At 37.4% G+C, this 13,761-nt stretch overlaps 1 protein-coding gene across 1 annotated transcript in view; it reads right to left on the reverse strand.

The window, feature by feature from the left end:
• RAB3GAP2 (RAB3 GTPase activating non-catalytic protein subunit 2) overlaps positions 1-12,636 on the reverse strand; it is a 42,637-nt gene extending 30,001 nt beyond the window's left edge. The window contains exons 1-8 of the mRNA XM_009276857.2: positions 12,597-12,636; positions 11,157-11,288; positions 8,978-9,045; positions 5,564-5,687; positions 3,906-3,987; positions 1,457-1,504; positions 1,265-1,340; positions 1,014-1,115 (exon numbers count right to left, since the gene is read on the reverse strand). Of these exons, the coding sequence (XP_009275132.1) occupies positions 1,014-1,115; positions 1,265-1,340; positions 1,457-1,504; positions 3,906-3,987; positions 5,564-5,687; positions 8,978-9,045; positions 11,157-11,288; positions 12,597-12,636 (672 nt within the window). The remainder of the gene's footprint in view (positions 1-1,013; positions 1,116-1,264; positions 1,341-1,456; positions 1,505-3,905; positions 3,988-5,563; positions 5,688-8,977; positions 9,046-11,156; positions 11,289-12,596) is intronic.
• Positions 12,637-13,761: the final 1,125 nt, after the last annotated feature.

The raw sequence follows: 13,761 nt of genomic DNA on the forward strand, positions 1-13,761 counted from the left end.
ACGAAGATGAGATTACATCCAGAGAGTTAATATCTGACAAGCCCCAGGCAACAGAATAAGGCAAAACTACAGAAATACAGTACTAAACCGTCCAATATATGAATAAGTTATTTAGGCACATAATTTTGTATTTTTGTCTTCTTTCAATGACTTTTATGTTTGCTTAATATATTTTATGGCTTACGGAGAAAACACAAAACTTACAGCAACTTGCGAAGGTCACTGAAAAACAGGTTTATCTAGAATGCAAGTATCAAGGTTTTATGAGCCAAATTCTGAAACTGGATTAGCGCCTGGATTACCACTTGGGCACATAAATGCTAATTTGATGATATAAATTCAAGACTCAAATTCCTTAATGCTTCTGTATTTCAAAACTGATCCCAAAATGTCATGCTAAATCACATGAGCATTTGTATAAAGCAAACTTGGAAATTTCTGTAACTTCATTAGTTTTCTGCATAAAGCATGCCAACTCAGCCAAGAGCAAAGAAAGCTGGCTTTTCTACTAAATAGCGTGAGCTCTACAAGAGCCTTCTCTGCAGGAAATACTCATAATGGCATGCAGGTTCCTAGCACTATCTCCTATAAAGATTGTTTTAATTTTCAGCTATCTTCTCTGTGAAATAATTAAGATAAGTTCTTATGAAAGAGTACATATAGCTCTTGGCACCTGTCAAGTTGCATTTTCTCCTTTCATCCATACATTATCATATTTTGTGCACATTAATAAATAAACAGGAAATGAATTAAGGCTTCCTTTGCAAGGTTACCACAGAGAAAAAGAGAACAAATCCATAGAGCTAACTAAATACTCAAAAAAATAAAAAGAAATTCTGAATCCTCAAACTATACAGGCACGAATACTTCTAGAACAAGAAATCCAGAGTCTCTTGTTCTAAGGAATTGTCCACCCATCAAAAACTGGTAAAGGACACAGAGGATTCAGAGAGAAGACTCCCTTCCATACCCCATAACACTGCCACTTCGCTTTTGAAATAATCTGACAAAACCTGTTCTGTGACACCAGGATGCCTGGGAATTTCATAGGTTCTGCACTTAAGCTGTAGGACAGGATCTTCATTTAAAAGCTGTGCAAGAAGCAGTACTCCACTCTAGAAGAAAAAGAATAATAAGCATGAACATTTTTCTCCCTTTTCTTAGGGAAGGCAAAAAGCACTATCTGCAGAAACAGAAGTTTTACAGAAATAGATGTTTATTACACAATAGCTTGCTTGTGGGCCTGCCATGCTGAGAAACATACCTCAGTGTAAAAACGAACATAACCAGACGTGAAGCCAACGACAATGCAGGTCCAGTCAGGACGGCCTGTGGAACTCCTGTTTCACAAAGATATACTAGAAATTAAAAACAAATCCTGCTCTAAGCTGTAGACATACAAAAGAGTAATGGAAGACGACTGATGATGCATATACATAAGAATACCAATCCTTACCTCTTCTGACTTGCCAATGGGATACACAATACACTACTCACACATTCACTAGAAACAGAAAGATAAAACTAGTAAGCACATTTGTTCTCCAGTTGTGAAATTTTGCTCTACGCAAGAGATCTTGCTGAGTCAGCATTTTAATATTTTAACAATATATTAATGCAGCACACAATTTATCAAATTCATATTAAAAAGGCAAAACACACCTTTTCATTTTAAAGACATTTTCAATTACAAGCTCAAGAGTGCCCAAATAGATTGCATGAGTGCTTATTACACCTTGTTAATTTTCTCTTTCATCATTCACAGACTGATATTCTGCCAGTACTCTTCAGTAAAGATTCAAGTTAAAGCTCATGTACCTAAAGGTAAATAATTTTTTTCTGATCTATAATGATATACCAAGAACAACCACCTTTTTTAAAAAACAACTGAACTATACTCATCAAAATAAATTTTTGAAATACATTACGCAATTAGGTAGATTTTATATCCATTGCATTCCACCACTTTATAATTTGAGAGCATTTGAAGAGCTAACATGGTCTTCCCAGTTAATGTAATAACTGAGCATGCTCAATGCATGGCAGGCAAAGCATGCAGAAGGCAAGCAGATGAGCAGGCCTCAATATCTCAAATCAAAAGTTATGTAACTGTTACCACGATAGAAAGTTTTACACTGTCTGGGGAGACAGAAGCAGTACAGAGGTTTTATGAAAGAGCATATAAACTCAAGACGACATCCCAAGCAGCACTTAAAGCATAAATGCCTGCAGTACTGTTGATTATTTGCATTTCAGGTCACCTCCATTCCCCAAGGAGTGATTAAATAACCAGGCTAGACAATTACAGGAAAAAAGTTTTCTAAATGCAAGTCTGACATGAGTTGCAATTCAATTACAACTTCAAAGCAATGTTAAATATCTCACTGATTTCTCATCTTCCAACAGCAAAGCTTAGCCACCACAGAACGTTATCAGTTGAAGGCAACTTTGGGCAAAAAAAGAAGTCAGGTCTTTCGACAATCTGACAGTAATTGCCATATTTACACTTCCACAGAAATAGAACCCTCACCTATGGGAAACACTTGCAAGCCTTAAATCAAGATGTAGTGAATATAACTGTGTCTATCTAAAGAAAGCTACCTGTTCCATATGATAGTGTCTCTGGGGCTTGTAACAGCAGTAAGGAACCAACCCCCAAACAGAATTTCCTTTCCTTTTTTTTTTTTAAAATAAAAGATGACACGGTAATTTCAGTGGTAGTATGGGGGGAAAAAAACTTAAGATGCATATAAAACAGTTCAAATGTGTGGCAGCAGCAGGTTTATAAAAAAGCATTATAATTTTTACAGATTGGAGAGAGTCTGATTAAGTCAACACCTCCTGCAGCATAACAGAAGGTTGAAGCCAACAGGGAGCATGTTCAAAGGCAGACAGCAAAGATGACACGTAATTTCAGTGGTAGTATGGGGGGAAAAAACTTAAGATGCATATAAAACAGTTCAAATGTGTGGCAGCAGCAGGTTTATAAAAAAGCATTATAATTTTTACAGATTGGAGAGAGTCTGATTAAGTCAACACCTCCTGCAGCATAACAGAAGGTTGAAGCCAACAGGGAGCATGTTCAAAGGCAGACAGCAACTCAAGGCTGCAAACTTAATAACAAAATGCAAAATCCTCTTCCATATGGGAGATTTGAGAAAGCATCTGTCTGGTTATTTGAAGACAGACCAAGCAGAAATATTGTATAAATACCAAATGCATGACCAAAGCAAATTTTCCAAGTCCGCTAAATGACTTGGAGCCCAAAACCATTTCTAAAAGTGACTGAAACACGTAAGAGGATATTTACAATGGAGGTAAAAAAAATGAAAACCATACATGAAGTTCACTGCATCTCAAAAGATGAACGCTTTTTCTATCACATGAATGTTGCTCACTGCTTATAATTTGGAGTGACTTCTTGATCAGAGAGATGACTTTATATTTGCTTGAGGTTTTGAAAACTAAAAGAAGTATTTCTAAAACAACTTCATACATTTCCAGTTGCAACATCCCCTAACAAAATTTCATCTCTACTATAAAAGTAGATTTTCAAAAAGGGTACATATACTTCTTTTCTTTCTAGAACAGGAACTTATAACAAGCATGATAACCCAGATCTATTAAAATATCTACATTATATGCAAATACACTGATTTGCACACATAGTACCTCTGATAATTTGTATGAACTTTCCCTGAGATATCACACAACGCATGAAAAGCAACCTTTGCAGACAATGTTTCTGATCACCCAGGTTACTCCATTCCTGTTTTCAACATAAAAATGCATAAGACCCCGAGTGCACTTGGATGAAAGCAAAAAAAAAAGTACAAGTAAAAAGCATATGCTAATTATTAAACGTGAAAATGACATTTTAATCACAGTTGCATTTCAACACCTACCCTTCTTCAACATTCAGAGAGCCACTCCAGCCAACGGCATATTGCATTTCCTCTTTTCCCTTGTCACTCTGCTTCCATTTAGCTGCCATTGAAAACAAAGACACCATCTATAAAACTGTAATGTCTTGCATCTCACAGATGTAGTTCTATCCCTAATCCTTCTCTTCTGCACGATACATCCTACCACACTTAGATTAAGTACCAGTTACAAAGCCTGAAGACCATAAAAATAACACTACATTTTTTTAGTGACTTCTCTAAAGAACTCCCACGTTTGCTTAGAAACTTACATGGAACAACATACCACTGAAATTCTGAAATGTCTAGTTTCATTTAAAAAGGTTTATACAGTAATATCTACTTCATCAAATTTTAAAAGGTTGAATTATTGAAACAGGGAGCCTTAGGAGAAAAGTACTAAGCAAGGGCAAACTTTTTCTGGGATGATTACTGAAGATGAGCTTAAACAAATAGAAAATTTTAATTTTAACCCCCCAAGACAGACACACGAATCCTACATTAAATCTGACAATTTTTAATCATCCCATCATAATCAAGGACAGAAAATACTACACTTTGTTATTCACAGGGTGCTATTACAGATGACATTTGATTGTTGAATCATCTCCCAGGTGCCAATGGACAACTTAAAAATTAGTGTTGTGTGCCTTTTGTCTGACACATAAAACCTGAGACACAGGGACACTTCTGCCATTGTGTGGTAAGTTGCCACTGTGCAGTTCAGCAGAAGCAGTTCTCCAGCAGGTGAGCTAAATCTTCTCCTTATTCTTGATCCAATAGGAACTTTCTGAGGAATATTGCTATCTTTTCATTTTCTGTGAAAAATTAGTGACTAACCTACATCAGTTTTGGAACACACAACTTTGCAGGGAATGACACATGCAGCATGACAACTCAATGCAATCTGCCTAATTATGCAACTCTGAGCTTCAAGTGCCTGTTTTTGTTTTAAAATGGTAAAATATTCCCCATGTCAGGAGCTTTCCCTTCATCATGCTCACATGCCACCAACTACAGCTGTTAATAGCACCAGCACCCTAGGCAACAGCACATATGTAAACAGCAGCTGGCTGATCAGTGTTCATATATTACTAAGGGTAGCCTTAAAAGAGTTCTGAGAGCCCTACTTTAGAGTAAAATATAAAGCCACCCATTCTTCAAGATGGAGAAGAATTTTCTATCAAAGGTGGAAATCTTAAAAAACAATCCACCTCAATGCTCCTTCTTCCAAGTGACACTGGCTCAGTTAGCTCATTTTTTTCAAGGGAAAAGAAAAATAAGGTCAAATATTTCTTAATGGCTAAAATTAATACAAAAGTTTTGTTTTGCTTATTGAGCACAATTAATGTCAATATCTCTGAGCATCTCAAACAACTGGGTAGTTACAGTATATATTAAAATTTAATTATTTGTGATAAAATAGTTTTCTCAGATCAAAATATAGCTGAGAAGTAAAGACAAAACAACTTACTTGCCAAGCAATACCTAGAAAATGCATGATGTGTACTACAAAACACTCCAAAATTCCTGAAGGTACGACTTGGGGGTAAGCAGGTGGGGTGAGGGATGACGACACAATCTTGTCCTGATTACTATTAAATGTACTAGTACATATACTTAGTAGAATGTATACTTACGCACTAAAAAGACTGCTTTCTGTTCATTAGCTATTACCATCAGGTCATTTGTTGGTGACAAGGACAACACACAGTCCTGAAGCCAGTAATTTCTCTGGTTCTTGGAAGTAGATTCCTCTTCTTCCTACAGGTGAAGTTTTAATCAATATATGCAACAACTTTAAAACGCAGAAGCACTTGCAAGATTTGTAACAACATTTTGGCTTGCTCTCAATACCAGCGCCAAATGGACTATTACCTATCGAGTCACTAGAGCTCCAACTTGCATGAAAAGCCATGAGAAATGCATCAACCTTGCACTAATTCATCTGCACGTTTACAGAACAGAACACAAAGAAGGAGTCATCACTAACTCTACTCCTCAAAATCTTCTCCTTTCACCAAAGAGACACTAGAAGAATGAGACTTAAAGTTTTATTATTATTGATTAGAGACTGGAGAGAATCTCTTTAGTTATTCTCATTATAATCCATACTCAAAATAAACAATTTATTCAAGCTTATACACTGACCAGCACTGAGTAAATATATGCACATATGAAGAAAGTAACTAAGCTGGCATTCACACTAAAGCCTCATGGTAACATGCGACAGGGTATCATCATATGCCTTTCCACAACAAGGAACTTTACAAAGAAACAAATCAAACTAAGTACCACCAAATTTTAAGGGTTTAATGATTGGTAAGTTAGACACCATCATTACATATAAAAGCAAGACGATTGCATCTTTTTTTCCTCTGAACAACAAGCCAAATATTTCACTGAAGAACAAACACGGGTAGCTCCTGCTAATCACAGTTCAAAGGCAGAAAGTAGGTAATAGGTTTTGAGCAGACTGCTACAAGGTCTCTCAGAGATGCTACTCTTGCTTTCTTAGCTCTATCCTCTTACCTTGATCACAGCAATAAAATCACTTTCCCTTGTCCACAGTCTCCATTTCCATAGCCACATATCCAATCCTACCTCCTCCTAGCTCTTCAAAATACTAGTCCGTCCTCTAGTACCTCAAAGCAGCTATACGCAAACAAAAAGCCCAGCAACTTCAGTGTGATCATTTTCTGATCTGTGCAATTTATTCTGTTGTAATAAAGTTGCATGTACTTGAAAATATAGACATCTACTCCAGGCATGGAAAAAAAACTGTAAGAATAATTTACATATCATACTCATAATCAACTATTTGTTATATTTATTTCCTTTCATAAGGTTGTACCATAAAAACAGTCACTTTGTGCACACAAGAATACCCTGAATGTCCATCATAAAGTCTACATCAGCACAGTACACATATTCAGCTACCTATCTTTGTCCACACTATCACTTGCTTTGTGTGAGACGACATCCTATTTTCACGTCATTTTTGTCTGCCAATGGATACCAAGTTCTATAGCAACACATTGTCCCTAACCACTGACATTTTTCAGAACTTCATAAAGAGGTGACGAAGTTCACTGGGATACTCATGACAACTTTAACTCCTCATGGCAGAGATAAATGTATCCTGTGTAAAAACACATAACCAAAACCCAAAGAAAATCCTTTTAGTAATTTTTAATGTAATGATTTTCAAACTGAGGAAAAAAGAAACAGAAGTAAAAGGCTTCTCTAGGGATTATCTGCATGCATAAGCAAAGAACTTGAAATCTAAATACATAAAATATGGCCATCTCATGTTAGTGACAAAAATAAGCTAAGAGTTAAAACAGGAAAAGCACTGAACTTGTCAAAAGAAACTACTTTAAAAGGTGAAAGACAGAATGATTAAAATCAGCATTTAAGACAGGATTTCAACATCACCATCCCTACAAAATAGCTAATCAGTTCTCCATAAAAAGACACTTTGTTGAAGAAAATTTTTATTTTTTTTCTTAATTTTCAATGCCTTCTTAAAAGTTGCTGTGTTCCATGAAATAGATACTTGTCCAAGTGACTTGAGCAATTCCAAAAAAAGATGCATTTTACACCAACTATAATGCAAATCAACCAACAGTTAAACATTTTAAAAATTGAATTCATTGTTATATTATACTAATAGTTCTCAACTGTGTGCTGCACTGATGCACTCTCATTTTGGTGTGTGTTCAGACATACAGATTCACATATTTATATGCTTCTACACAGAACAACCTGTTTGCTGTGGATCACAGTTCATTCTTTCTGAAGAGTTTGACCTGGAACCACTAACAGCTTTGGAAGAAAACAAGTAAGGAGGGGAAAAGGAGGTCTTTAGCAAGAAGGGTGTGAACTACCTGGCAGAAGACCTTTGACATGTTGAAGAGTGAAAAAGAAGACAATTTCAATTTAGCAACACCTGCTGGCTCTATCAAATTACAACATAAGTAGTAAAGAAAGCATTTGTTCTCCTCATTAAGGAACTTACAAACTTTACAGCACAGCTTACAAAGATGTGGCCTGAGAAACACACTCATTTCATGGCAATTATAGGGGAGCTGAATACCCATCCTATTTAAAAGCTTTTATACTCTTATTATTCCCTGACATCAGCATCAGTGATTCATCCCTGGGAGACACCATGCTCATTTCTCACCTCAGCTGAAAAATCTGTTTCCCTGCTGAAGTAAGTAGTTACAAGGATAGTGCCCAACTCCTTGGGCATACTTCCTGTATACTGAGATAAAGACAGCAGATAAGAGAGTTTTGTTAGTAAGGTGAGGTCTGGATTCCTCAATCTACCCCCTTAGCTCTCTAATGGGGAATTAACCAAGCAATTCTGTTTAGATGATTCATTCAGGTGCAGAGGATTTCTACACAGACAGCTTCCCCAACATTTTATGCAAGTCAGCTGGCAGCCAGAAGTCTCAGCCTTACCAACAGTTATAGACTAGCCATGTTATTCTTAGTTGAACTAGTTGGACAGACAGATGTTTTTCCCCCTTTAAAGAGCAGTTGTGCTGCCCCATCCTACATATGTAATTTGATCCCTCCTGTAATACCATCCACACATCACAACATAAAAGTAGTACTACGTGATCATTAGAAAGCTGCTTGTGTCCGTGGTTCATGATTTAGGAGTCTTTGATTTATACTAATTCATGCTAGATTATTGTAACTCCACTGTCATGCCCTACTGCCTCTGGCTAGCTATAGGACAAAACAAAGATACCCTCAGCTACAGCAGCACAGAAAGATGTGTATATACTCTAGCGAGAAAAAACCTACAGAATACAAGAATATGAGTAATTATCACAATAAGTAACGTCCAAGCTATATTTAGAAACAATTACAGGAGCAAGGGACAAACAAGCAGTCACATTTAAAACACTGGTCAAGATCCTTCTTGCCCAGGTGATAACTATACAGGAGAAAAAAAAAAACCACCACACACACAAACAAGTGGAAAAGTCTTTTAGAATAGACAAGTTAGCAAGAAAAACTCATATATATGAACTTACAGGTTCTTGTAATTCTGCTTCATCCCAGGCTCCCCAGCCATCATCTTCCCAGCTTGTTGATTTGCCAGCTTTAAGTGAAAGAGATTTGTCACATGAATACAGCATAGGCAAAACACAATCAAAAAGGATTGCTGGTGGTTGTTTTCCTTTCCCCGCCAATGCATTATAACTTTGTTTATGGCAGATACTAAATGAGTGAGTACAACACATCATTGATCCTTCAACAGGGCCTCTCTGCACTTTACTAGAAGAAATTATTCAACCAGATTTGTCTTTTCTCAGTTTCTCCACAGCCATTTCAAGAGAGCCAATACATATTTCTAATTTTATGCAGCAAGCTGAAGCAAAGAGTGAGGGCATAAAGGGGGGGAACCCTACGTGTCCACTTGACAAAAACTTTCTCCAGCAAGTACAGAGACCTAAGGCCTCACTGCAAAATTTAAGTTTTAGCCCAATTTATCTAATTGTTACTACTCCAGAGACAACAAAAGCCCCATCTTGTACATATCAGGCAGCTACAGAGGGGAAGTAAGGGGACAGCAGGCTCTCTCTAACCCCTCAGGACTTTGTGTCCCTGTCCCCAGATATCTTACTGACATAAGATGACCTGTAACACACCACAAGAACCACATATGCACGATTTTATGTATAGAAATACTATTTCTTATAAGTAAAATATCTCCCTTTCCATAATGATGGATTTTGGGTTAAAGTCAGTTGCAGGATCAATAAGTAGCAACGTAAGTTCATTTTAACAGGACATGGAAATTCATCTGTGACAACAAAACACCTGAGCGCAGGATAATGCAGATCCCACCACCACCATTCCCAAAGGAGCCAAAGCAAAAGCTGAAGCTGTGGCCTCTGAGGGGAAAATGAGCACAAGGACCTTTGCTATTCACCTCTTTGCAAGACAACACAGAGGAAAATTAACGAGACACTGATCAGTTTCAATTATGTCATTCAGAAACCTCAGAGAAACCACAAGCTTACAAAATACCTCAAACACCTGAGAAAACAGAGATTCACAGAGACAGGCTTACTTTTCAGTTGTCTTATAAGAGTTAATATATTAGCCATATAGAAAACATCTGAAATTCTTTAATCTAAAAATACAGAATTTGATGTGAATGTAAAAGCCTATGCAAAAGGTAATTATGCACAGGCATTTACTAGTAAAAGATGTACAATTCTCAAACACCACCATCACTGGGACCCTCAATAAGTCAATAAGCATCCCTGTAGTTCAGCAGAAAAGCCAAGCACTGACTTCCATCCAGAAGCACTAACATGAAATCTGAAGCAGTAACATCAATGAGACTTCAAGACTTTTCAAGGATTTCTTTCAAGTTTTTCATTAACTGATGTCATGGCTATCTTTACTTTAAGAAGGTGTTTAAAAGCCATTTCTCAAATTAGTTTTAAACAAGCAAGACTTTGCCATTTTGGATGGTCAAACAGTATGGATAAAAAGGCTTGTATCACAAACACTCCAATTTTATTTGGTCTAAAAAACTATGGTTCCTTTGCCACCAAACAAAGCAAGGCAGAATCCAGGACAAGAAAACAGAAATCTGTATTGTCTATTCAGGCAGATTTTTTTAACTTTTGTATAGCTAATGAAGACAAAAAACTTCAAAAAATATTTTAGCTTTAGGAAGAAACTTTCCACCAATGCTGTTGAGAAGGTATTTCACAAGACCGTAGAAGACAAAACGCCCACTCCACGAATAACCTTTGTTAGAACTGAAAGGTCTGTACCATCTACAAAATGGGTGAGTCAGTTTTACTGCATCATCATCAACGCAGATCTGACTGCACCGTTATTTCAGGCATAACTATATAAGCAACAAGCTTCCAAGGGTCACGGTCTCATCTTGTATTTGAGGTTGAGAATTTTCCAGTGTACAAATATATAAAGAAGAATTATGGCAAATACTTTTAAATATAAACTGCAAGAAGAAAGCAGTAACTAACTTCAATGTTTAGTTTAAGTTAGGTAACAAAATTCTACTTCTGTTTGCATTTTATTATCTCAAAAGGCAATAAAATCTCCTTCCTGTAAAATTCATGGGGGAAAGAAATCTGTCAGTGTGCCACAGTCCAGAGACAAACATAACCATATCCAAGAAACACAGTCGGGGCCAATGCCTTCCCCTACAGCACAGAGCAGACCAACCTTTCCAAGAAACCTCAGCCACTTCAATTCTGAGACTAAACACCCAACATAAAACTTTAACTGTGAGGATTCTTGCTGCCTCTTTGTGAATAGCTACATTTTCATGGTTGATGTCATCTTCCTCGGATGAAGCTAGATCAATCAAAAAAGGATGGAAAAATGAGGTAATGCTGAGGCACCATCCCACCGATGAAGCTGCAGAGATCTTTCAGAACTGTGACCCGCTCTACAAAGCCAGCATGTCCTCCAGCTTACAAGGGTTTACAAGCTTGCTCTTTCATACCCAGCCTCCACGTTGTATAGACTGCCCCTACATGCGCTAATCGTGTATTTCTCAAGCCCCTGCATGCGTTCTTTCCTTCTTCCCATACATTAATTCTTTTTAAAAAAAGAAATTAAGTTAAAAATAAAATTGTTTCCTTATCCATTTCATTCAGACACTTCACCTATGCAATGGCTAGTGAAGCAGAGTATTAAACAATGGACAGCTAATCTCTGAAACAATGGACAGAGAAGCAACAGAGGGATACACCCGTAGTACTTTAACTCAAAGCACACTGTTATTCACCTGTGTCAATGAATTACAAAACATCCCACAGAAGCTGTCAGCTTGCAGATACTTTCCCATCCACCAGTACCTGACAGTGTTGGTCAAGTGAGAGATGACACAGGATCTAAGTTCTGTCTACAATGAAGATTTTGAAGAAATACCCCACCATTTCCTTTAGTAACATTACAGATTAGAACTAGCAACTGTGGAATGAAAGACATTATCTAGTAACCAAAATGTAAACATGCCCTAAACAGTTCTTGACTTGCAACATATTCATTTTTTCCAGTCCACTCTTGGGAAAAATCAAGCTTTCCTGTGCAAATCTACATTTCTATTCATCTCCATCTCTGACTAGCAGTAGATGTCTGGTAAACCGTTCTCCCTATTTTTGACAAAGCAGCAGCAATATGTCAGATTTTGCTTTACTGGGGAGACTGCAAAAATAAAAGTTCATCTACTGGGTCTACAAAAACCACATCACTTTAATTTGAAGCACATAGCATTAAAGCTCCATCATCAGCACATTTGAAACCTTAGAGCTGCTTTAAATGCTGCGCACTTGCAGCATTGCTGCTAATGTATAAGAAAACTCATTTCAAGCATATTTATCATAATCTTAAGACCCAAAAGAATAATTTCTACTGATAAGCATGTTTTGTTTAAAAAAAAAAAGAAAAGAAAGAGAAACCTTAGCAACAGACCTAGACCAATGAGGTCTAATGGGCATTTAACAGGTCAAATTCAATATGAAAGATGTTTTTAGTCTAAGATATCCTCCCCAAATCGCAGAATCTCTCTCAGAGCACAGAAAACTGCCAGTGTCCTCCCTTCCAGAGCATCATGATGACCTGGGGCAGGCAGCAGAAGCCTCTCCCTCCTGCCCTCACCTCGATGTTCCAGCTTTATGCAGCAGGTACCAGAGGACATAGTTGGCATGGCTTGCCTAGAAGACTTTATGCTTGCCCAAGTGAGAGAGCATGTGTTGAAAACTGGACCCCCAAAGCCACAAAGGTCAAACTACCCGTACCTACATTGATATATAGCTTTAAAACAAGCACATTTATGTTTATAGACTATTTTTTTAAAGTAAATAAGAAAAATTTCAACTCATACACAAGCCAATAATTTGTCCTCAACAGTTTTTAGATTATTGGCCATAAAGTATCAAGCTGCATCAGCCAAAAAACTATTATGTACACTCTTTGTACATATAAAAATGATAAATAAAACCAAATCATGCATCAATTTGTTTCATATCTCAATGTACTGGTTTTGGCTGGGATAGAGTTAATTTTCTGGTATGGTGCTGTGTTTGGTTTTGTGATGACACAAACACACCAATGTTTTAGCTATTGCTGAAAAATGCTTACACAGCATCAAAGCCTTTTCTGTTTCTCCCACTGCCCTGCAGCAAGTGGGCTGGTGATGTGCAAGAACTTGGGAGTGGACAAAGGACAGCTGACCAAAGGGCTATCCCATACCACATGATGTCATGCTCAGCGATAAAACCTGGGGGAGAGAAGGAAGTGGGTGTGTGTGTGTGTGTGTGTGTGACGTTCAGAGTGATGGCGTTTGTCTTCCCAAGTAACCATTACACATGATGGAGCCCTGCTTTCCTGGAGGTGGCTGAACACCTGCCTGCCCATGGGAAGCAGGGAATGAATTCCTTGTTTTGCTTTGCTTGTGGGCACAGCTTTTGCTTTACTTATTAAACTGTCTTTATCTCAACCCACAAGTTTTCTCACTTTTACCTTTCCAATTCTCTTCCCCATCTCACTGTAGGGGGAAGTGAGCGAGCGGCTGTGCGGCATTAGCTGCCTACTGGAGTTAAACCATGACACTTAATTGCATGTGTGTAGTTTGTGGGCTTATGATCTTCCAGCTTGTTTCCCATCCATGCTTTAAGAATTTATAAAATTAAGTAATAGTGCAAGAAATGATTACTTATTAAGTGCAAGAGTTTCAGATTTTTTTTCCATGTATATTTACTGCAATTCTGATACCACTGGATTGCATAACAAGTGAAGAAATAGAAGCAGTTTCTTTCCTCTT

Source organism: Aptenodytes forsteri, unplaced genomic scaffold (assembly GCF_000699145.1).
Source record: "Aptenodytes forsteri isolate BGI_AS27 unplaced genomic scaffold, ASM69914v1 Scaffold465, whole genome shotgun sequence".
Classification (NCBI taxonomy): Eukaryota; Metazoa; Chordata; class Aves; order Sphenisciformes; family Spheniscidae; genus Aptenodytes; species Aptenodytes forsteri.